The following is a 25530-nucleotide window of genomic DNA, read 5'->3' as shown; positions in this document are numbered from 1 at the left end:
AAGCAACAAGGCCAGAATTTGAACTCAGGTCTAACCACCACATGAGATTTTCAGAGTAGCTATACTGAGTATCATTCATTCATTCATTCAACAAAATTTGAATGGTTACTATATGCCATACACTGGGTAAATTAACTGCTGGTGATACAATGGTGAGCAAGAGAGACAAGGTTCCTGCCCTCATGGAGATTACCTTCTAGCAGAAAAGAGAACAAAAACAAGTCAACAAAATAAAGTTGTCACAGATACTAAAGGACACACTCTCAATGAGAGAATTAAGGGAGTGAAAATGACCTAGTTTTAGAGTGACCAGGAAAGGCTTCTCTGAGGAGGTGAGATTAAAGCTGAGAACTCAAGGTTAAAGAAGATAATCATGCAAACAACAGTGGAAGGATGCCCAGAAGAGGGCACAGTACGTACAAAGCCTCTTGAGGTAGGCTGGCAAACACTGGGTGAACTGGATCCAGGCACTGAAGAATATCAGTGTGGTTGGAACAGTTTTCGAAGTAGAGAGATAGGAAGGGGCCAGATAGTACATTGTCTTGTGATCCAAGATTAAGAGTTAGAATAATATCCAAAGTGCAGTGGAAAGCTTTTAAAGAGTTTTAAGCAGGGGAGTGACATATTTGTGGTTATTTGAAAATATTCTTATGAAACATTTCAAACATGTAAAAAAGATATAATGAACAGGCACCTACTACTCAGCATTATCAAATCTAAATGTTGTTAAAAGATTCAATTTTCTTTGTTTATAATTAAAACATAAATGATACAATGCAGCTAAAGCTAACAGGTGTCTTTTCCTTTGTTTAGTTTTCAATATGCACTCAGCTCAAATTTATGTCCTGATTTTCCCAGTAGTCTCAATCTCCTCTGAAGATACTCAAACCCATCAGGTTTTCTATCAAACCCCCTTTCCCAGAAGTCTCTCCTGCAGCCAAATCTGACCTGCTCTGACACTGGCTGTTCTCTACATCTGGTGCACAGCTGTCAGCCTGGAAGCCCCCCTGACTTCCCTATCATGTGGAATTCCCCTCACTCCTCTTTTGAGCTGGAGCCTCTGTTTCCTGGATCAGTATATGCCTTCTTCTCTCTTGTCTTTTTCCCCCATTTTAGTAAACATTTCCAGTAATTTTCTGAGAGGGAAAATAATGGAAAATTTTGAGGTATTTCATGTCTAAAAAATGTCTTTAGGGACTCCCCTGGTGGCGCAGTGGTTAACAATCTGCCTGCCAATGCAGGAGACAAAGGTTTGATCCCTGGTCCGGGAAGATCCCACATGCCACGGAGCAACTAAGCCCATGTACCACAACTACTGAGCCTGTGCTCTAGAGCCCACAAGCCACAACTATTGAGCCTGCGCGCCACAACTACTGAAGCCCACGAGCCCTAGAGCCCGCGCACCCCAACTACTGAAGCCTACGCGCTCTAAGGCCCACGTGCCACAACTACTGAGCCTGCGTGCTGCAACAACTGAAGCCCGCGTGTGTAGAGTCCGCGCTCCGCAACAAAAGAAGCCTGCGCAACACAATGAAGAGTAGCCCCCGCTCGCCACAACTAGAGAAAGCCTGTGTGCAGCAACGAAGACCCAACACAGCCAAAACCAAATAAATTAAAAAAAAAAAAAAAAAAAAAAAGGCTTTAGCCTACTTTAACCAACAACTGATAGCTTTCCTGGGTTTAGAACTCTAGGTTAGAAATAATTTTCCTTAGAATTCTGAACAGATTCCTTAATTGCCATCTAGCTTCCAATGTTATTTTGAGAAGGCCGAAGTCACTTTGAATTCTTTTCTTTTTTTTTTTGAATTCTTGTTTCTTTTGTGGTCTCTTTCTCTTCTCTAGAAGGTTTTAGTATTTTCTTTTTGTCCTCAGTGTTCTGTGGACACAACGATCACATTTTATCATCATGTGTTTTAGTGGGGATCTATTTTCATCCATTATGCTAGGACCTGATTGGCCTTTTCACTTTGGAAACACAGTCCCTTCCATTATGGGAAAACATCTGAATTATTTCACTGATGATTCTTTCCTTTTCTGTCCTCTCTGTTAATTATGTATCTTGAGCACTAGGCTAATTAGTTCACATATTCATATAGACCCAGCTTACCACATTATATCCCACTTTTTTCACTGTCCTCCTCTTTCCCTGACCTGTCCTTCTCAATCTCACATGCTGGCTCCACCTCCTCTGCTCAATTTCTTATTGGAGAGCCCAGGGCTTACTCTGTGCCCCTTCTCTTTTCTATTATCAATATTCTCTCTAGATGAACTCGTCCAGGCTTTAACTACCACTCCTGAGCTGATGACTCCTAATTCTTTATGCCCAATCCTTACACTTCTCTTCAGAAGCCTCAATGCCTTTTTTTCTTAAAAAAAAAAAATTAAATAAATAAATTTATTTGGCTGCGTTGGGTCTTTGTTGCTGCGCGCAGGCTTTCTCTAGTTGCAGCGAGTGGGGGCTACTCTTTGTTGCGGTGTGCGGGCTTCTCATTGTGGTGGCTTCTCTTGTTGCTGAGCACGGGCTCTAGGCTCGCGGGTTTCAGTAGTTGTGGCACATGGTCTCAGTAGTTGTGGCTCACAGGCTCTAGAGTGCCAGCTCAGTAGTTGTGGCGCATGGGCTTAGTTGCTCTGCGGCATGTGGGATCTTCCCGGGGCAGGGCTCGAACCTGTGTCCCCTGCACTGGCAGCCGGATTCTTAACCACTGCGCCACCAGGGAAGTCCTCAATGCCTTCTTGACATTTCCACTTGGGTTGCCTGACGGGCATCTCAGACTTAACATGGCCAGAACAGAAGCTGAATTTTACTCAGACCTGACACTCTAGCTCTAGTCTTCCATCTCGGTAAAAAGCACCAGCATCCACTTAGTTGCTCAAGTATAAAATTTAGGACTTGTCCTTGATTCTGTTCTTTCCCTCCCATTCCGCAATCTATGAAGTTCTGCAGCTCTACCTCCAAGTGCATCCCCAAGTGTATCCGCTTTCATCTCTACTGCCACCTTCATTCTAGTACAAGCCCCAGCAACCACCACTTCTTACCTATGTTCCTGAAAGTATCTAATTGGTCTACCAAATTCTACTTTTGCTGCCCTAAAGACTTATTTTTCATAGAGAAGTCAGAGTAATCTTTGAAAGGCAGATCACATCATTTGCCTGCTTAAAATTCTCTAACAGCTTCCCATCACATCATGAATTTGACTCTAATTTTTATTCTGATTTACAAAGTCCTATATAATCAGCTCTCCTCTCTGAACACATCTTGCTTGCCAGAGTAAACCACAATCTGTTAGAATAATCGTACAGCTCTGAAATCAAGGTGATCTTTTACTGCAACAAAAAATTGCTAGATACTATTCAATCATTATATGTATTCATTTCGAGGAAAGCTCAAGGAAGAAACATGTGCTGGGAATTCAGTAACTAAGGCTTAATTGATAAAATGTCTGTATCAGTTATCCTATTTTTGGCTCCAATTTTTAGAATTCTGATGGTTGTTACAAGCACAGAAAAACAAGAATTCAGTCTCTGAGGTGCTTCACTTTCCCCTGACTACTTACCCTGTGGGCAGACACTCTTCTAGTCTCTTGTACTGGTAGCCAGAGTTAGGGTTGATTTGGCCGCCTGGGGTGCAGGCTGTAGCCTGGATAGTTAGCTGATGGCAGGCACACTTAGACCTGTATAAAACAGAAGGGTACAACAGCTACAGCTGTGAGACTTTCTTTAGAGGCAGGAAGTTACTACTGATAAAAGGATGGTGATAAAGTAGTGAAATTTCTTATTCTTCTTGCATACATGTAAATGAGAAAGGAAAAGACAGTAAGAATATGACAGAGTGAGAATAAGATAAAGAGACAGAGAACAAAACAAGTGGCAACCAAAAGCATAATGGAGGGAAGCAAAAGAAAAGGAGAATCAGAGAAACGAACATAAGACACATGCACCCAAGGTTAAGCTGTGGGGCCCCAGCCTCTCAGTCTCATAGTTTTCATGCAGGCCTTATGGCAGGAGCTCCAGCTAAGGAGGTAAAGGGAGGTGAGGAAAGGAGGAGTGCAGTATAAGGCAAAGAAGTGGAAAGAAAGACAATCACAACAAAGTTGGAGGCATGGCCAGCAATTCCTTAACCAACTCACTTGTCCCGGCACCCATCTTTGCAGTCACAGCCAACCAGAAATTCAGGGCCTGTGTTAATGAAAACACCCTTGCCCGGGATTCGTTCCTTGCTGTAGGCCACCTGAGGTGGGGGAGTTGTGTCAATCTCATTGACACAGGACAGAGGAACATCTTCCTTCCCACAGGTGATGTCCAAAATATAGTAAAAAGGCTTATAGGGCTGAAACTTTCGGTCCACAAGAACATATGGATCCAAACAGAACATCTCCAGGAAGAGGAAGTCACAGCCAGTCTCAAAAAGGTAGCGCTCAATCTCTTGCATTGTCCGAAGGCAGAGGCCACAGGGTGTCTTATAGATAACATGAAAGCCCATCTTGCGGTTAACTCGGCGCCGGGCTGTCATCCGCCGGAAGTCATATAGTAGTGGGACTAGGAGAGGGTTCTTGCCCCGATACTGCTCATTTCTCATAGGTCTGACTCGAGACAGACAAGTATAGCTGCAGACATGAGGTAAGTAGAAAAGCTTCTCCATGGGGGCGCGGTAGGAGGGCTCTGCCGGGGCCCGCTCCAGCATGCCATGGAAGGCTGGGGGTGCTGGGGGAGCTGGGGGTGCTGGGGCAGAGGTTGTGGATCCTAAAGGTGATCTGCAAATGAGATGCAAGAATTCAGATAAGAAAGCAATAGCACCTCTCTGGTGTACACTTAGCCCATCAGCTGGCTCAACCACTTCTCTAACCTTTCAAATAGCTGTCCTCTTAAAGCTAAAGATGATACAAGAAAGTCAAATTTCCCCTTGCCTTACTAAACCTGGACAATGACACGCTTCGGTTACTCTTCAGTGACTGATAATATCTCTATTTCAACAGCATACATTTTCCTAAAATTTTTTTTGCCTGTGACTTATGGAAGTAGAGTCCAGTCTTCTACTAATGCTAGTTTTTCCTGCTATGTGTCCTATAAATGCCCTGACTCCCACGATTCAAGGAAAGAGGCTACAGAGTTCCCTTTCTATTGTATCAATGATGACACCATATTCAATAAGCAATCTTAACAAATGACTTTCTGGTGATTGTATTTTTAGGCACCTAGTTTCTAATTCAATTATTTTTACATTCTGTTTCCTGGAAACGTCCAAGGTTAAAGCTTCCTTTTCAAGTTCAAACTTCTCACCATCATAATCTTAACTAGACCCCTTGTGGCCAAGGAACCTCCCTATACAGTGACCACTCAGTCCACACTGCCAACACCCCCAACAGAGAGCCTGAGATTTTCTCACCTATGTGTCTGACTGATCCCAGGTTTCCCACCAGGGGCATTTTCACTGAGTGCAGGGGATGTAGGGGAGGAATGACCAGAGCCCACAGATCCTGGCCGGAAGGATGTGCTTTTTTTGGCTACCTGCTTCCGAGATTGGGCAAGCTGGCTTTCCAAGCTTCTAGGAGATTAGAGATCATATAGTAAGGGATACAGAAAATACAATATGAAAGAAACCGGCGAAAAAGAAGGAATAGCACTCACTCACTGTCACCTGCCTGGGGAGACAGAGGTGGACCAGGTGGGGCAGGTGGGGCAGGTGGAGCTGTAGGCTGAGGGGGCTCCACTGGCTTGAACTGGGTGCCAGTACTGGTCAGATCCTGAGTGTACTGGACCACGGGACCTTTGCTCCTCACAGCACCTATAGGAAAAAGGAAATTGACCATTGAGAAGATGAAAACTGTGTCATTTATATTCATGCACACATCTAATCCTCAATTTATATAATCTAAAAAAGCAACAATGGAAACATTTTGACTAAGTGCTAAGACTGTCGGATCTCACTATTTACACCAATGAGTGGTAATATTGGCACAGGCTGACTTTTACTTAAATAACAAGATTTTATCTTCCTGCCTCAGACGATTTACATTAGTAATTATGTTATACTTTGGTAAAATTTTTCAAAAACGCATTCTTCGATCAACAAATGTTGTCAGGAAAAATTAACCAGAAAGTATGCCAGGAATATATAAAAACAAAAATAAAACCGGTTTGGGCTTTAAAAAAATTGACCACAGATAACACACAAAGCATATAATCTTCACGTGGATAACAGAGGTAATTACTACCAACAATACCCCTAACCTAAGCCAGTTGTTTCAGATTTTTATGTGTTTTTTAGAACAAATCAGAGCCATAGCATGTGGAGGCAGCATCACAAATCCATCACCACTACTGGAAACAATTCAGGGCACATGTCCTGTTTTCAGTGAGTCAGTAGTGTCATCCTGGCAAACAAAGGATATAGCCATTGTACATACACCCCTTTGCTGGTCTGTCCATTTCTTCCTTCTCCCAGGGTATCTTTCAGGACATACCCATATTTGGACGTGTCCTGAGCTGTCCGCCTTGCTTCTTCTCTAGTGCAGAGGCTGAGGATGTCTTCATGCTGAACATGGGCTCCAGCCGTGTGGAGCCTCGATAGATCCATTCACATCTTTTGTCATCCTGGGGGATTGGGAGGAAGGAAAGGTGGCGGGGGGAATGGGTTAAAGGCTAGAATCTACACCGCAGCTTGTGAAGAATATATACTATGTGCCTCCCTTGGGCGAAATCTCCCTGATGAGCCCTGAATTCCCTATCTATTCAATAAACTTATGTGCCAGGCTCCATGACAGGCATCAGGAATTCAACAACAACAAAAAACAAAAAAAAAAACCCAAAACAAAAACACATACATTCCTTGTGTAAAAAATTATAAGAGGGATAGATGTTTATATGAGTATAAGAAGTGTAACAAGGATCATAAGGCCTTAGGATCAAAGGGCTGAAATAGTTCAGACAAGAAATATAATTCTAAGAAAGGCATGAGACAGAAGAAAAGGATAGGTATAGAAGATCTAAGAGTTAAACTGGGCCTTGAAAGATCATTAAGATCTTGAATTCACTGATCCTTCTTTTTTGTCCCACTATGCTATCAAAGCCCTAACCCTGGCAAACAGAACTAGCCGCCTTCTCTGTACCTACATGCATTGTGGATACTCCTGGAGAAAAACAAAAACACTGTCATGCAGATTAGTGTCATAATTAAATTCAGGGAAATTATTTTTAATAACCACTCATACAGGAACCAAAAAAGAGATAAAGTAAAATTTGACCCAAAACAGCAAGAACAGGTAAGTGGGTAAGAAAGAGGAAAACTATGGCATTTCTACAAAATCATCATCATTATTGCCTCTTATGCTCCCCCATCTCACCCATATCCCTGCCTCTAAAACTCTAGGGAAGAAGAGTACCAGGAAGAGGATCCTGACTAGGCTGCCGTCCACCTCCTCAACTCGGGACTTCCACCACGTGCCTTCCCACTCAGTCTTGATAAGCTGTCCACTCTTGAGCAAAACCATGGGGCGGTTGGGGTAAGCAGTGATATACTCCTCTATGAAGTCTCGGCAGGAGATGTCTTCTATGTCCTCCCAAGTCTTTTTCACTGTCCCAAGGAAGAAGTAGGGCTGAGAGAGGGCAGGTAGGGCATGTCTTGATAGGGGAAAATGGTTGGCAAGGAGACGTTTGGTATTTTTCAGGTTGGGAGGGAGAGAAAAAATAAACGAAGAAATCATAACCTCAAGGGAAGCAAAACCAAGATCACCTAAAAGTATTGAACCTAATGTGTAGATATACACTCAAATCAAGTAAATACTAGATAAGCAATATGAAAACATAGGTGAGGCACTAATTTCATAAAAATGGATGTTTCTTCTTCGGAAAAGTCAAGTGGAAATTCTTGCTAACTTGGTAAGTCTAAAGGTAAATCAAAAAGAATCAGGTAGCACCATGAAATTGATTTAAAAAAACCTGTCCTTCCTTCTCATGCTCTATCAGGCTTTTAAGGGACCCTGAATGTATTTACTGCCATGTTATGTGGAAACACAGCCATGTTAGTTGACTCTTCTGCAATTAAAAACAGTCGCTTCTGTTAAGAGTCTCTCCCAAGCCAGAGTCACAAGTATAGAGGACACTATGAAGCCCCCATCTAATACAGCTTCTATAGAAAGCACCATGAGAAAGTGCTATGAGAGCACTATGCAGACTACAGATTTATACAAATGTTAGATTAAGCATGAGACTAGGAAAGAAGTAATATCTTCTCAAACCTAAATCACTCAGAAATGAAATCAAAAGACATCTACAATATGAGCATCCACTCAAGGTCAGTCATGATCTTCTAGTGTCTGACTCTTTGGCTGCAAAGACCCAGCACTAGAGATAAGCAAATAAAACTGCAACTCTCAAAGGACATTAATCAAACTTATCCTCTTTGAGACTAAAGCACCAAAAACATTAGGGCCTTTTAATTGGGTGTCTTAAGAAGAAATACAAGGTAAAGGAGGAAATGGATAGAACTAAGGAAGAAAGGAGGGACACTCACGTGGCCGGCAAATGGGATACAGTTCAGACTGTGTAACATAGGAAGCGTAGCCATCATCAAAGAAAATGAGAAACCTATAAGGAAAGAGTGATGGTAGAAAGATTGGGGGTTATGATATTTAACATGACCGACAGAAATTATCTTATCATAGCTTCCACGCCTCTGGATCACAAACAGGACACACTCCAGGGAAGATGTTTGGGGCACTACTTTCTTCCTACTATTCTCTCTTCCCACCCCAAGAGTTAAGAATTCTCCCTTAGGTTAGCAGATGCAAACTATTACATATAGAATGGATAAACAATAAGGTCCTACTGTATGGCACAGGGAACTATATTTAATATCTTGTGATAAACCATAATGGAAAAGAATATTAGAATTCTCCCTTAATCTAACCAACATATCCCCACTTTCCCAAAAGCTATTTATTCTCACTACACTGTCGGATTCCTACACTGCTGAAAAACATTTAGTCTCCATTTCTTCCTTCTATATGTATTCTCTATTCCCCCTAACCATTAATCAATCTGAATTATTCTCCCCTACCTAGTTTTCTCCTTGAGAAAAGGAGAAAAAAGGGGTGGGGGGGGGAAGCGAGAAAGAATCATCCACATGACTCCATGGCAAAGAAAGCGTTTCTGGCCACTGGGGACTAAGAACACAAAAGCTAATTGTGAGATCTGGACTGTGGCTTGAACAGGGCAGGTGCTGTGCTCCCGGCTCCCACTCTCTTCACAATCCTCTGTCCAGGTACCTGAGCTTGTTTTTGACGTTTGGTGTCTCAGCTACAATGCCAGCGTAGAGCCAGACCTGATTCCCATCTTTGTATTTGGCCACTACTCGACTGCCCACATACAGCTTGTCAGCAGGAGGGTGGTAATCATAGGCAATATGGTTCCCTGACAGAAGACTCTTTCCTTTGTTGTCAAATTTCACCTTGTACTTCTTTCCTGGCCCTGAGTAAAAGGGAAAGATAAACAAAAAATTTTAAAAACCATCAGTTTCTGTGTGAATCCTGGTTGCTACGTGAGAGACAAAAGGCAAGGCTATGGGGAAAAGAAACAATCAGCATTGGAGACCTGCAGGTTGTCTTTCATTAGTTCTTCCTCTAGCTTGAACATACCAACCGTCTGGATGGCAATAAGGGTGCCTTTGTGCCACGTCTTAGTTCTCTTCTTGCCCAGAATGCGCATGCTAACTACCAGGTCACCATCTTTACTCAATTCTCCAGACATTTGACTCAAGGTTCCTAGGAAGAAAGCATAAAGAGATATGGCATAGACTGGGGAAAGAATGGAAAAATAAAGAGAGTACTGGGTTATTGGGGCAAGTGGGGTAATCTTTTGATCCTTAGCCACTTTTACTGCTCTCTTGGCCAAGGGCAGAAATGTAAGACACAGCCGAATCAACTGTTTATGCTAACACGAAAAACTTGAATTGAAATTCACATGTAACTCAAGACCATCTCACTTTAACCAAATATTTCCAACTCCTTATTAATAACATTAATTACCACTCATTAAATGCCACGTAGCATTTTATAAAACATTTTCCTGGGAGGGATCTCTTAACAGCCACACTCTACAAACAAAGCTTCCCTCAGACCTCTTTTTAAGGGTTTGAGTTACTCTCTTCTCTTTAACCTTCATCTGGAAGAAGAAATCACGAGCATGGAGCTAAAAAGGTATTTGGACAAAGCCATCACACAGTAGAAAACCAGCAGACAAAAGACTTAAGCCAAGGGACTTCCCCGGTGGTCCAGTGGTTAGGACTCCGCACTTTCACTGCCGTGGGCCTAGGTTCAATACCTGGTTGGGGAACTAAGATCCCGTAAGCTATTCAGCGGGGGGAGAAAAGACAAGCAGACAGCAAGGAAAATCTGTGGTGTTAAAAGAACCAAACAGAGGTGGAGAAGGATTCTGAAATGCTAAAACAAAGCCAGTTATCCATGAAATCTCTGTGTAGGATTTCACGCCCACACCTATACCAAGGTGCCTCCTGACTCTAACCTTTGTGTAGATCCTGGGAACTGCTCTTCTTGTTGACAGCATCCATGAACTTCTGGACATCTTGAGCTGACTTTCTTAAGGCAGCCATAGCTTCACGGAGCTGTAAGGAAGGGGGTGAGGGAAACAAGTTTTAAAATAGTAGCACCGGTTCTTTTTTAACATCTTTATTGGAATATAATTGCTTTACAATGTTGTGTTAGTTTCTGCTGTACAACAAAGTGAATCAGCTGTATGTATACATATATCGCCATATCCCCTCCCTCTTGCGTCTCCCTCCCACCCTCCCTATCCCCCTCCATCAGGTGGTCACAAAGCACCAAGCTGATCTCCCTGTGCAATGCAGCTGCTTCCCACTAGCCATCTATTTTACATTTGGTAGGGTATGTATGTCAATGCCACTCTCTCACTTCATCCCAGTTTACCCTTCCCCCTCCCTGTGTCCTCACGTCCATTCTCTACGTCTGCGTCTTTACTCCTGTCCTGACCCTAGGCTCATCAGAACCATTTTTTTTTTTTTTAGATTCCATATATATGTGTTGGCATACAGTATTTGTTTTTCTCTTTCTGATTTACTTCACTCTGTATGACAGACTCTAGGTCCACCCACCTCACTACAAATAACTCAATTTCGTTTCTTTTTATGGCTGAGTAATATTCCATTGTATATATGTAGCACCAGTTCTCGAGAATAAGAACTTGTCTTTTAAAAAGCAAAATAGAATGAGTTATGTTTAGAAGCTTATAGTTACTTTATCAGGCAAAACCTGCCCTTTCTTACAAATCTGGTTCAGAAATCAGCTTTAGGAAGCTATCCTTGATTAATTTAACTGCCAAATTCTACATTCATATAGCACTCAGTGCATGCATCTATAAGAAACTTTTGCATTCTTTTAACACCTATTAGAGAACTGCAACCCATAGGGCTGATTATGAAGGGTGAATGATAATATGCTGATGGCTGAACTGACTGAATGGTCAGGCCAAAAGTTTCTCCCATTTTCATAGTCTTATCTCTCACCCTTCTCTTACCCATCCCAACTTACCTTCTGGTCTTTTGGAGTTCTGCTCCCAGCATCACCTACAGATGAGAAAAACTCTGAGTGTAAGGGTAAGGGACTTACACATAAGAATTTCCAAGAAATCAAGAACTAAGCTACTTAACAGGATTACCATGGAAACATTATTGATAACAACTGAAAACTAGATATAGATATACATATCTATGTGAAAGTACCAAAAGCATTCAGAAAGATACACAGCAAATAGGTAACAGTGCTTACCTGGGGATAAAGTACTGGGACAGGTGACATTCTGTGGGATTTGGGGTTTTCAAATATTTGAATTCTTTTTTTTTAAATTTATTTGTTTATTTTTATTTTTTGGCTGTGTTGGGTCTTCGTTGCTATGAGCGGCCTTTCTCTAGTTGCGGCGAGCGGGGGCTACTCTTCGTTGCGGTGCGTGGGCTTCTCATTGTGGTGGCTTCTCTTGTTGAGGAGCACAGGCTCTAGGCGCTTGGGCTTCAGTAGTTGTGGCACACGGGCTCAGGAGTTGTGGCTCGCGGGCTCTAGAGCACAGGCTCAGCAGTTGTGGCACATGGGCTTAGCTGCTCCACGGCATGTGGGATCTTCCCAGACCAGGGCTCGAACCCGTGTCCCCTGCTTTGGCAGGTGGATTCTTAACCACTGTCTGTACCACCAGGGAAGCCCAAATATTTGAATTCTTATAACAATAATTTATTTATGGGTTATTTGAATGATTTGAAAAATGAAATATAGTCAGTGAATTAAGCAAAAATGTTTCTTCTTGAGTAGTGCTGTCCAACAGAACTTCCTGCCATGATAAACATGTTCTGTATCTACACTGTCCAATATGTTAAAATTTGGCTACTAAGCACGTGAAATGAATTTTAAATTTTACTAAAAAATTTTTAAAAATCAGGTATAATTCACATACCAAGAAATTTACCCATTTAAAATGTTTAATTCAGTGGTTTTTAGTGTATTCACAAGGTTGTACAACCACCATCACTATCTAATTCTAGAACATTTTCATCACCCTGAAAAGAAACCCCACTAATGAGTATGGGGTTTCTTTTCGGAGTGATGAAAATACCCATTAGCACTCACTCCCCATTCCACCCTTCCCACAACCCCCAGCAACCATTAATCTACTTTGTGTCTCTATGGATTTGCCTATTCTGGATATTTCATATAAACGGAGTCATATTATATGTGGTGCATCATATCAGATTCATCTATGTTGCAACATTTATCAGCACTTCGTTCCTTTATATGATTGAATAATATTCTATTGTATGGCTATGCCATATTTTATTTATCCATTCATCAGTTGATGGACATTTGGGTTGTTTCCGCTTTTTGGCTATTATGAATAATGTTGATAGGCACATTTGAATATCAGTTTTTATGTGGGCATATGTTCTCATTTCTCTTGGGTATATGGCTAGGAGTGGAATTGCTAGGCCATAAGGTTTAACCTTTTGGGGAACTGAAAGATTTGTCCAAACTGGCTGTACCATTTTACATTCCCACAAGCAATTCAGAGGGTTCCAATTTCTCCACATCCTTGTCAACACTTATTACTGTCTATCTTTTTAACTACAGCTATCCTAATAAGTATGAAGTAGTTTTGACTTGCCTTTCCTTAACAACTAATGATGTTGAACATCTTTTCATATACTTATTGGTCATTTTCACATCTTCTTTGAAGAAATATCTATTCAAATCTTTTGCCCATTTTTAATTGGGTCATTTGTCTTTTTACTCTTGAGTTGTAAGAGTTCTTTATACATTCTGGAAAATACTAGGCTTCACATTTCACATAATTTATTTTTTTATTTTTGGCCACACCACGTGGCTTGCGGGATCTTAGTTCCCTGACCAGGGACTGAACCTGGGCCCTTGGCAGTGAAAGTGTGGAGTTCTAACCACTGGACTGCCAGGGAATTCCCACATTTCACATAATTTAAATAGCCACATGTGGATAGTGGCTACTGTATCGTACAGTGAAATTTTAGATATTTATAGCATATATTTAAAAATGAGGGGACTTCCTTGGTGGTCCAATGGTTAAGAATCCGCCTTCCAACGCAGGGGACGCAGGTTTGATCCTGGTCGGGGAACTTAGATCCCACATGCTGTGGAGCAACTAAACCTGCACACTGCAACTACTGAGCCTGTGCGCTCTGTAGCCCACACACCACAACTAGAGAGAAGCCTGCACACTGTGACGAAAGATCCTGCATGCTGCAATGAAGATCCCATGAGCCACAACTAAGACCTGACGCAGCCAAATAATAAATTAAAAAAAAAAAAGGAAGGCAATGGTGGTAATCATTTTGCAATAAACATACATATCAAATCATTATGTCTTATACCTTAAACTAATACTGTATTATTTGTCAATTATATCTCAATAAAACTGGGGGGGGGGGGAGTAGCAAAAATAAATAAATAAATAAAAACAAAAATGGAAAGCAATGTAAATTTCTGAAAATAACAAAAATAGTTAAATAAACTACAACATATCTAAATGAGGTTCATAAAGAATCTTCAATAACGTGAGGCAATGCTAATGATATATATTAAGTTTTAAAAGTTAGGATACGAAATTATTTATTTGATATGAACTCAACCTTGGAGAGAATACACAGACACACCTGTGCATGTGCACACATTCCTCAAAGAACTGTGACTATGGCATATGATTAATACCTGTTATCTTAGAACTCCACAACTGTAAAAGGCTTCAAAACACATGTTCTATATTTGAGGACAAATTAAGGAAGAACGGTTATTAATCTTGCAGGGATTTTTACCTTTAAAATATATTTAGATACGTTCATGTGGTAAAAAATTCAAACATTATAAAAGGACACACAATCAAAAATAAGTCTCCCTCCCACCCCTGCTTCTCGTTACTTGCCTCAGAAATAACCAATATTAACAGTATCTTTTGCAGCCAAAGATATTCTGCAAAGTTACATATGTATTCTAGCCTGCCTTCATCCTTTTACTCACACTCAACATGCAGTTTTTTTTTAAAATAAATTTATTTATTTATGTATGTATGTATGTATGTCTGTCTGTCTGCACTGGGTCTTTGTTGCTGCGCACAGGCTTTCTCTATTTGTGGCAAGCGGGGGTTACTCTTTGTTGCAGTGCGCGGGTTTCTCATTGCAATGACTTCTCTTGTTGTGGAGCATGGGCTCTAGGTGCGTGGGCTTCAGTAGTTGTGGCACACAGGCTCAGGAGTTGTGGCGCATGGGCTTATTTGCTCCATGGCATGTGGGATCTTCCCAGACAAGGGCTCGAACCCGTGTCCTCTGCATTGGCAGGCGGATTCTTAAACACTGCGCCACCAGGGAAGTCCCAACATGCAGTTTTTTTGTTTTTATTTTTGGCTGCATCGGGTCTTAGCTGCAGCATGCAGGATCTTTGTTGTGGCATGCAGGATCTTTCGTTACGGTGCGTGGGCTCTTCGTTGTGGCACACGGGATTCTCTAGTTGTGGTGCACAGGCTCCAGAGCGTGCATGCTCTAGAGCTCGTGGGCTCTGTAGTTTGCGGCACGCGGGCTCTCTGGTTGAGGCGCACAGGCTTAGCTGCCCCACGGCATGTGGGATCTTAGTTCCCCAACCAGGGATTGAACCTGCATCCCCTGCATTGGAAGGCGTATTCTTAACCACTGGACCACCAGGGAAGTCCCCTTCATGCAGTTTTTATGTTGCTTTTTATCTCCACCCTTAAAATAACTAGGAAAGTATTCCCTATCAGGACCTACAAATCTGATTCTTTTTTCCCCCAATTTTTTTTATTGTGGCAAAATACACATAACACAGAATTTACCACCTTAACCATTTTTAAGTGCACAGTTCAGTGGTATTAAGTACATTCATGTCACTGTGCAACTATTACCATCAGTCATCTCCAGAACTCTAAGTCACCAAGTTAAGACGTGAGGAACAGGACAGAGGGAGCATGAGGGAGTATAGTCATCTGCATGAAAGGTCTGAATTAAATGGCCAGCTTTGCTAAATATAAGCAGAAACTTTACACCAATAAATTAAATACTTAAGAAAAAATATAAATTACTAGAAAATTACAAGTTACCAAATCTGACTCAAAGAAATAGAAAAGCTTTGCGCAAAGTAAATAGATTCCTAGATGGCTTCACAGGCAAATTCTATCAAACACTCAAGGGATACATAATTCCAATTTTGCAAACACTTCCCAAAAATTAAAAGGAGAAATACTGCCTATTCCATTCTACAAGGCCACGAAAATCTCAATATTGAAATCACAGAAGGGCAGTACCAAAAAAAAAAAAAAAAAAAATTATAGGCCTATCTCTGTTATAAAAGTGAAGATGCAAAAATCCTAAATATCAGCACAACAAATCCAGAAATGTTGAAAAAAGATATATTTAGTTGGAGTCATCCAAGGACTATAAGGTTGGAAAACTTAGTGATTTAAAGAAAAATATCCACATAATAATTTTACTAGATATATAAGGTATGTTCAATAAAATCAACATCTACTCATGATAAAAACTCCCAGCAAACTGAGAATACGGGACAAGTTCTGTTACCTGACAAATGACATCTTCGAAAACCTGTAACAAGCTATCAGCCTTAATAGTATAAGATGAAAACATGCCCTTTAAAACAAGCCACAAGGGCCGCTCTCGCCTTCTGAGATGGCCCACACTCTGTCTGTGGACTGTGTTTCTCTCTAAATAAATCCACTTCTTACCTATCAAAAACAAAACAACCAAAAAAAACCACCAAACAAGCCACAAGACAAGGAAGTCCTTGTCATCATCATCACTCCCATTTAACATTATAATAAAGGTCTTAGCTGGTGAAATATGACAAGAAAAACAAGACTTATCTGCCATAAGTATAGGAAAGGAGGAAAAACTGCAATTATTTTCAGATGACAGTTTACATAGAAAACTTAAATGAAATCATAGAAATAAAAATTTAGTAAGATTGCTAGATACAAAAATCTATATGCAAAAGTCAACTGCATGTCTATATACCAGCAGCAACTAGTTGGAAATGTATTTTCTTAAAAAAGATATTTTTTGTGGCTACTGAAAATGGTAGTTGGGAATAAATCTGACAAAAGACGTGCAAGCTTTCCGTGGAGAAAATTAATCAACTCTCCTGAAAAATGTTAAGGACTACATAAATGATCTTTGTATAGGAGAGTCAAATACTATGAATTTATCAACTATTCCTAAGTTGATCTTGTGATAATGTCAATGGTTTGGGAGTTTTTCTTGGTGGGGGGGGGGGAAATGGGGAACATGACAAGCTAACTCTCAAATATAAATATAAGCACAACAGGTGAAAAAGAACCAAGACATCTGTGAAGAAGAACAAGAAACTGAGGTTACTAGAGTTAAAAGATATTATAAAGCCACAGTGATAGGCTCTATAGAAACAGGAGGAAATGACAGACCAGTGAAACAGAACAGAAAGTCCAGAAACAAACCCACACAAATATATGGAAATAATTTATGATAGAGTAGGCAATGTAAATCAATAGGAGGGGAGGCATTTCAATAATGGTGCTGGAAAACTGTTTAAGAACAACATAAAAAAAGAAAATACCTTGAATATTACACAAAAAATAAATTCCATTTGGAATTAAGACTTAAATGTGAAAGACAAAACTATGAAACTTTCAAAGGCAATGTAAAAGAAGACCTTTATAGACTCAGGGCAGTAAGGATATAAAAAGCAATGACCATAAAAGAAAATGTTAACGTTAGAACTTCTGTTTATTAACAAATAACATAAAAAGTAAAGACAAAACATAAGCTTGGAGTGATGTGTGCATTTTATAACTGCAAAGGATTAGTAATTATAATTATAGGAATAATAGGTAGACTTCCTATGAATTAAAAAAAAGTTGAGCAAATGAGCAAGATACATGGACATAAAAAAGAAAACCTACAGATGACTCACAAACACATGAAAAGATTCCCAAGTTCATCTGTAGACAGGGAAATCAAATTTTAAAATGACAGTGCTAAGTGTTGTCAAGGATGTGGAACACAGGCCACTCTCAGCCACTGGTGGTATAAATATAAATTGGCACAACCACTTTGGAAAGCTGTTTGGTCACTAATTATCCAGTAAGGTTGAAAATTCCATATCCTATCTTACAGTACCCTAGGATAACCTAAAAAGATTCTTGCACATGTGCATCAAGAATCATTTACAAGAATATTTAGGGCATTATTTACAATTGCAAAAAAACTGAAAACAAATGAAATGTCAACTCTTCAGAGACTAGATAAACTGTGGCATATTCACATAATGGAACACCATACTGCAGTAGCAGCTGAACCAAGCATCACACATCAGCATGATGTTGAAGAAGTCATTGAAGAATGCATACAGTGTCTAAGATTCCATTTATACAGTTCAAAAACAGGCAAAACTACAGCACTTCTGGTAATAGTGATGTGACTAGATTGGACAATCCCCCTATGCAGAAAACAAGTATAAAACCAGACAAAATTGTCAAAAGCAATCATTTCAGGACATCCCTGGTGGTGCAGTGGTTAAGAATCCCCTTGCCAATGCATGGGATTGATCCCTGGTCCGGGAAGATCCCACACGCCGCAGAGCAACTAAGCCCGTGCACCACAACTACTGAGCCTGAGCTCTAGAGCCCGCGAGCCACAACTACTGAGCCCACGCACCGCAACTACTGAAGCCTGTGCGCCTAGCGCCCGTGCTCTGCAACAAGAGAAGCCACCACAGTGAGAAGCCCATGCACTGCAATGAAGAGTAGCCCCTGCTCGCTGCAACTAGAGGAAGTCTGTGTGCAGCAACGAAGATCCAATGTAGCCAAAAAATTTAAAAAAAAATCATTTTAGGACACTGGAAATTTGACCAAAGGCAAACAATAGATTGATAAGTATTCCTGAAAAACTGCTAAAGCTTCTGGTAACAAAGGTGGGAGTCTATGGATCTCTTGCCTGGGGCAGCTCCCATCCCTGCTCCACCTCTAGCTTGGTGGGCAAAAACTGTAGCTTTATCACTGAGGTGCTAGCCGTAACAAGCAGCTTTGCTAATTTGAGGTTGTAGCTCTTGTTTAGGGTAAGCAGCAAACCAGTAAATTTAACGAGGAGATTCTGAAAATGTGAGAGCCACAGACAGGCTTAGATAAATTCTCTATACATTTTTGGGTAACTGCTAAAATATGCATATGCAAAGAGGACCCAAGAGTGCCTGGTTAAAAATGAAACCCAAAGTCAAAGAAAAAAATCACAAAGGAAATTAAAATTTATGAGTTACATGAAAATGAAAATTCAACATATAAAAATTTATGAGATGCAGCAAAGCAATGCTCAGAGGGAAATTTATAGCTTTAAATGTTTATATTAGAAAGGAAGAAAGGTCTAAAGTCAATAGTCTCAGCTTTGACTTTAAGAAACTAGAAAAAGAAGAGCAAATGAAACCCAAAAAAAGTGGAAGGAAGAAAATAGAGATCAGAGTAGAAATCGATGAAATAGAAAAGAGAAACAGTAGCAAAAATAAATCAATGAATCCCCAATACTGGTTCCTTGTAAAAGAACAAAAATTGATAAACCTGTATCTAGACTAATCAAGAAAAAAAAGAGGAGATCTAAATAACCAATATCAGGAATGAACGGGACATCACTACAGAACCTATAGAAATTAAAAAGGATCATAAGGGAATACTATGAACAACTTTATGGCAATAATTTAGACAACTTTGATAAAGTGAACAAATTCCTAGAAAGACACAAATGAACAAAATCAACTTGAGAAGAAATAGAAAATCTAAATAGATATATCAGGTAAAGAAAATGGATTAGTGATTTATCTCCCCACGATAAATTCAATGTGATATCCTGGATTGGATCCTGGAACAGAAAAAGTCCACAAATTGAATAAAGTCTGGAGTTTAGATAAAAGTAATGTACCAATGTTTGTTTCTTAGTTTTGACCAATATATACCATGGTAACATTAACATTAGAAGAAACTGGTGAAAGGTATGCAGGAACTCTCTATTACCTTTGCAATTTTTCCATAAATCTAAAATGATTCCAAACTAAAAAGCTTATGTAAAAAAAATCCTTCCACAAAGAAAAGTCCAGGCCAAGATGGTCTCATTGCTTAATTTATCAAACATTTAAGGAAGAAATAATACCATTCCACACAACTCAGTGGAAGGAACACCTCCCAACTCATCTTATAAGGCCCATATTACCTGCTACCAAAGCCAAAGATATCACAATAAAACTACAAACCAATAGCCCTCAAATATACGTGCAAAAATTGTTAAAACATCTGCAAATCCAATACAGCAACATATAAAAAGGATTATGCACTAAGACAAAGTGGGGGGTGGGGATGCGAGAGTTATTCCAGGAACAAAAGATTGGTTTAACATATAAAAAATAATTATTGTAATACATCCTATTAATAGGATAAAGGACAAAAGCCATATGATCACCTGAGGACAACAGAGAAAAAGTAGCTGACAAAATCTGAAATCGAATCCAGCTATTATAAAAACTCTCAGCAAACTAGGAATAGAAGCAACTTCTCTCAACCCGATAAAGGATACCTACAGCTCACATCATAATTAATGTCTAAACATAAAATGCTTCCCTGATAAAATCAGGAACAAGGAAAGGATGTCTGCTCTTCTTTCAACATCATACTGGAGGTTCTAGCAAGCATAATAAGGCAAGGGAAAAACACAAGACATCTAGATTAGAAAGGAAGAAGTAAAATGACTATTTGCAGACAGCATGGTCTAATACATAGAAAATCCTAAGGGAGCCACAAAAAACGTCTAGGAAACTGATAAGCTGATGCTAAAATTTATTTGGATTATATATGAAATACAAATGAATTTGGAGGACTTTCACTAAGTGATTTTAATACTTACTGTAAAGCTACAGTAATTAAGACAGTGTGGTGCTGGTATAAAAATAAACATTTAGTTCAACGTGACCCTCAAATACAACTTATGGCCAGCTGATTTTTGACAAGGATACCAAAAGAATAGTCTTTTCAACAAATGGTGGTGGAACAACTGGATAGCCATAAGCAAAACAAACCAACCAACTACCCTCAACTCTTACGTTAAGAATTTTTATTCTTCAAAAGACACCATTAAGAAAATGAAAAGACCACATCTGGGAAAATGTTTGTAAAATAGATCTGATAAATGAATTGTATCTAAAGTATAGTAAGTCAGAAGACTTATATATTGATTTAGAAAAGTCAATAATAAAAAGACAACCCAATTTTTTAAAAAAGGCAAAACGATTTGAATAGATATTTCCTCAAAGAACATACATAAATGGCAAATAAGTATGTGAAAAGATGCTCAATGTCTTTAGGAACATGCAACTACAATCACAATGTGAGGGAGTCCCCTAGTGGCCTAATGGTTAGGATTCCGGCTTTCACTGCTGTGGCTGGGGTTCAGTCCCTGGTTGGAGAACAGAGATCCCACAAGCCACGCAGCATGGCCAAAAAAAAAGCTACAATCCCACTTTGCTAGTGGGAATGTAAAATGATATGGCCACTTTGGAAAACACAATAGCGGTTTCTTAAAAACTCAAACATACACTTACCTAAGACTTAGCAATTCCACTCCTAGGTGGAGTATCCAACAGACATGAAATATAACGTGGACATTAAGACTTACACACTAGCGGGACTTCCCTGGTGGCGCAGTGGCTAAGAATCCGCCTGCCAGTGCAGGGGACACGGGTTCGAGCCCTGGTCCGGGAAGATCCCACATGCCGCGGAGCAACTGAGCCCGTGCGCCACAACTACTGAGCCTGTGCTCTAGAGCTCGTGAGCCACAACTATTGAGCCCACGTGCCACAACTACTGAAGCCCACGCGCCTAGAGCCCGTGCTCCGCAACAAGAGAAGCCACTGCAATGAGAAGCCCACACACTGCAACGAAGAGTAGCCCCCACTCGCCGCAACTAGAGAAAGCCCACATGCAGCAACAAACACCCAATGCAGCCAAAAATAACAATAAATAAATAAATTAAAAAAAAAAAAAAAAAAAAAAAGACTTACACACTAGGGACTTCCCTGGTGGCGCAGTGGTTAAGAATCCACCTGCCAATGCAGGAGGCACGGGTTTGATCCCTGGTCCGGGAAGATCCCAAGTCACACGGGGCAACCAAGCCCATGCGCCACAACTACTGAGCCTGCGCTCTACAGCCTGCGAGCCACAACTACTGAGCCTGTGTGTCACAACTACTGAAGCCCGTGTGCCTAGAGAGCCTGTGCTCCACAACACAGAAAAGCCACCACAATGAGAAGCCCGCATACTGCAACAAAGAGTAGCTCCCGCTCGCCACAACTAGAGAAAGCCCGTGCGCAGCAACGAAGACCCAACACAGCCAAAAATAAATTAATAAACTAAAAACAAACAAACAAAAAACTGTTAAAGAATAGACAAAACCAAATAATCTGTTTTGAGATATATACATAGGTGCTAATGCCACCTATAAAGAAAAGCAAGGGAATTCAGAATACAGGTTACATAGAATGGGGAAAGGAGAATAATTCAATCAGGAAGTAGCAAGAAGTGAAAATCTATGATATCAATACTAACAATCTTCTATTTTTTTTTTCTGTAACAGACAAGTCCAACAGTTAGGAATATGGAGTTAGTGAGAATGGTTTCTCCTCTCTTTTATCTTCTATTTGCTCATCTTCCCACGTTTCAATTTTAATCCTGAGACTTTCCTGTCCATAGCCTCATCTCTTACCTGAATCAATACTGAGGACATCATCATCTTCATCAGGAATCTCAATTATTTCTGTAGGCCGGGAAGCTTCATCTTCAGAGCTACTGTCCCGGTACTGTAGTCCCAGTTTGGAGTAAAAGTCCTTCACCAAAGACTCACAATTAGTCACTGCCCTAATATTGGAACACACGTAGAAAAGGTCAAAGCCAGCAGAAGCAGGTGTAAAAGCTATTAGAATTTATATATATTTCAGTATACACTGACCTCTATTTAAACAGGCCATATTCCAAAGAGTTTCTGTTTTGAATTTTAAATGCTTATCCCATAGAAAAATGTTTAAATAGTGGTTTCCAGACTAGTTCTTCAAAAATCCAAAATAAGCCCAAAGCACGGTCCTTTCAACCTTACCTCATTATTTACCTTGTTGTTATTTGGAAATATGTTCTAAGTGACAACTAGGGCAGGAGAAACAAATCTTCTGGGGGTTTAGGAGTAGAAACAGGGCTCTAGGAACTTATTAAAGCTTCTCAGTTACATAAAACAGCAAGTCTTTATAATATGCACTCCCTAGATGATTCTACTAAGAAAACAAAACAATTGCTCTGAAGTAGAGTGAAGTATAAAGAAGGGGAAGGGAGTCAAGACTTGGACTCGCCTACTGTTGAGCATATTAGCCTCTGATAGATGAATATTATATTATATGGGTGGTTGTGAGGTCAGATTATGGTCCTTAACCCTTGAGGAAGAGTAAGGTTCTACATATCTGTACCTTCTAAAGTACAAAGTGCACAATGTCATGAACAATTATACTACTTTAAAAATGTCTGCCAATAGGTAGATTTCCTCCTATTTCCTACGTGGTTCTTACCTGGATGCATCATCAAAGAGCTGGTCAACATGGGCCACCTCGGATTCCTTCTGTATTACCCACGTCTCCAACTCTGCTAGTTGCTTCTTGCGCTGCTGTATACAGTCCATCTTTTCCAGTTCGTCATCAATGAACTGCCGAAGTTCCTCCATAGAGATACCCAGCTCCTCAACCACTGCTTGTTGCAGCTCTGCAATCTCTTCAGACTCCACTGCAGCTGTTGCTGCATCCAAACCAATGCACCCAGGGAGGGAGGACATACTGTCGTCCTCTACATGGAGCAGGAAACTAGAATTACTTTTGGAGTTATTATGACTGCAATAGAGAATTTCAGTCCCCTAATAAAACTCATTCCTACTCCGCTACTTGTTACTCAAATATACGTAGTTAGGTTTAATTCTATGTTCTCTTTCCCCATTCTCCAGTATCTGAAGCTGAGATTTTGTAGAGTTCTCATCTCCTGTAGGCTATAGACTATCGGCCTGAATAAAATGTAAAAGTTTGAGAGGGCACGGAAGACATATATTACGCAACAGGGAGCTACCGAAAATAATGTTTTAGGAAACTGAAGAGAACCAATTTATTGAGGAAGATATTTCTGTGGTCTGTGTTCTTTAACTGACTAATGAGATAAATCTTTGTTTGCACGCTCTGCCTAATTTGAACAAATACTCCCCACCTGGAGGGGAGGGTTTGGTCTACAACTCCCTAATTCGTTGTTTTCTCTTTAATTACTTTTCCCCTTACATTACTTTGCTTTTGTGTGGAAATTTCCTGTTTGAAAAGTCTATAATACTTAAGGACACAAAAGCTTGCAGCAAAGAGGTTTCCCCAAAGCAAAAGGAAATAAAGCAATTTGGGAATAAAAACGTGGCTACCTAAAATCGACAATTCAAATACTCCCACATACAACTCACATTGGTGTTAACTGCTTTTTCGATCAAACGGTTAAAGCAAAACTGATGCCATAACGCCGTGCGACCCCAGCGCCAGTTCTCACTGCCTCCATTTTTCTTTGGCCCACACACCGCCCCACCCCCGCGCTATCCATTTTAGGGGTGCGTCCCACCCACCCGCAAAGCCAGCTCAACCCCGCCCCCGCTAGTCTCCCGGGGAAGACCTCCTTCCCACCCTCGCCCGACCTCCTACCACAAACAAAACATTCCATACAAGCCCTTGGTCTCCAAATACCTCAATTAACAGTATTTCCCACACCTCCCAGCTTCCAGCTATGATGGCTCTTTCTCACCAACCAGAGCCCAGACTCACGACTCAGGGGTCGGCCTCGGTAGGAAAGAACGAAACCAAAGGGAAAAGGGAGCAGGGGGAGGGGAAGAAGCGTGAGGGAGGGAAGGGGAAGCAAAAAAAAAAAAAAAAAAAAAAAAAAAAAAAAAAAAAAGACGCCGGAAGCAAACCTGAGGTGCCGTTCCGGTCGTCGCGACGGTAGCCTGACGGGGTCAAACCCAAAGGTGCAGGGCGCCCCTCAAAGGCTGGGCAAACTCAGGCGAGTACGCATGCGTCGAGGCAGAGCCTTCCAGGGCACACGTGAGAAACGACTGGCCGGGTAAAGTGGGCGTGGCCTAGAGTATACTACAGAAGCTCCGCCTCTTCCACCACCCCCAACTGGTGGCAGCAATACTAAGTTTATTGTGTAAAGGCTCAGTTGGCAAGCACTCTTAGGTTTAGAATTGTTTCTCACTTTTACTTGAGTTTGTTTTATTACGTAAGTTGTACAAATTGTAACAAGTCGAATATTAAGATGTAATAAGAAAAATATGAAAATTTCCTCTCCACCCCATCACTTAACCATCCCTTGCTCCTTTGAGATAAAACAGCTTACTTTTCTAGGCTTGGGTGTACAAGGTCAAACATGTGGATTTTTTGTTATGTTTTGTTTTCATTTAACATGTGGACATCACATGAAGTCAATAAAAAGGATAAAAGTTGTCTTTTTAACAGTTGCATAATATTTCATAATATGGCTAAACCATATTTAGGAATTTAGATTGTTTTCAATTTTTAGGCACTACAAATAACTCAACAATAAACATTAACATCCGTTTGCAGTAGTACTTTAATTTCTGTGAAAGAGATTCCCCAAAATGGAATCTGAGTAAAAAAATAATGTACTTTCTCCCATTTTTATTAGGATCTGCTGTCAAATTACTTTTCAAAAGGTTGAAACAATTTTTACTTCCACTAGCAAATCTGTGAAAGTATCTCTTTCCCCCACACCCTCATTAGGACTATTTGTTAACTATTTATTAAAAATATTTATTTGGTTGCACCAGGTCTTAGTTGCGGCAGGTGGGCTCCTTAGTTGTGGCATGCGAACTCTTAGTTGCTG

The 25530-nt window shown here is 40.5% G+C and overlaps 1 protein-coding gene across 5 annotated transcripts in view; it reads right to left on the bottom strand.

The window, feature by feature from the left end:
- Window positions 1-24660, bottom strand: part of SETDB1 (SET domain bifurcated histone lysine methyltransferase 1) — a 30170-nt gene extending 5510 nt beyond the window's left edge. Inside the window, exons 1-14 of one of the 5 annotated variants that reach the window (XM_068540734.1) lie at window positions 24599-24660; window positions 23184-23454; window positions 22337-22488; window positions 11562-11596; window positions 10519-10618; window positions 9633-9758; window positions 9264-9465; window positions 8510-8583; window positions 7380-7570; window positions 6462-6591; window positions 5626-5782; window positions 5384-5542; window positions 4128-4751; window positions 3555-3671 (exon numbers count right to left, since the gene is read on the bottom strand). In XM_068540734.1, the coding sequence (XP_068396835.1) occupies window positions 3555-3671; window positions 4128-4751; window positions 5384-5542; window positions 5626-5782; window positions 6462-6591; window positions 7380-7570; window positions 8510-8583; window positions 9264-9465; window positions 9633-9758; window positions 10519-10618; window positions 11562-11596; window positions 22337-22488; window positions 23184-23443 (2327 nt within the window). In that variant the 5' untranslated portion in view covers window positions 23444-23454; window positions 24599-24660. Of the gene's footprint in view, window positions 1-3554; window positions 3672-4127; window positions 4752-5383; window positions 5543-5625; window positions 5783-6461; window positions 6592-7379; window positions 7571-8509; window positions 8584-9263; window positions 9466-9632; window positions 9759-10518; window positions 10619-11561; window positions 11597-22336; window positions 22489-23183; window positions 23455-24100; window positions 24188-24374; window positions 24526-24598 lie in introns of those variants that run through there. The other 4 variants (XM_068540732.1, XM_068540736.1, XM_068540733.1 and 1 more) reach the window with 4 other exon arrangements.
- Between the last annotated feature and the right edge of the window lie 870 nt (window positions 24661-25530).

The sequence above is a fragment of the Eschrichtius robustus genome, chromosome 3, assembly GCF_028021215.1.
Source record: "Eschrichtius robustus isolate mEscRob2 chromosome 3, mEscRob2.pri, whole genome shotgun sequence".
NCBI classification, from domain to species: domain Eukaryota; kingdom Metazoa; phylum Chordata; class Mammalia; order Artiodactyla; family Eschrichtiidae; genus Eschrichtius; species Eschrichtius robustus.
Note: the sequence above shows the minus strand (reverse complement) of the source record. Positions and strands in the feature narration are given on the sequence as shown.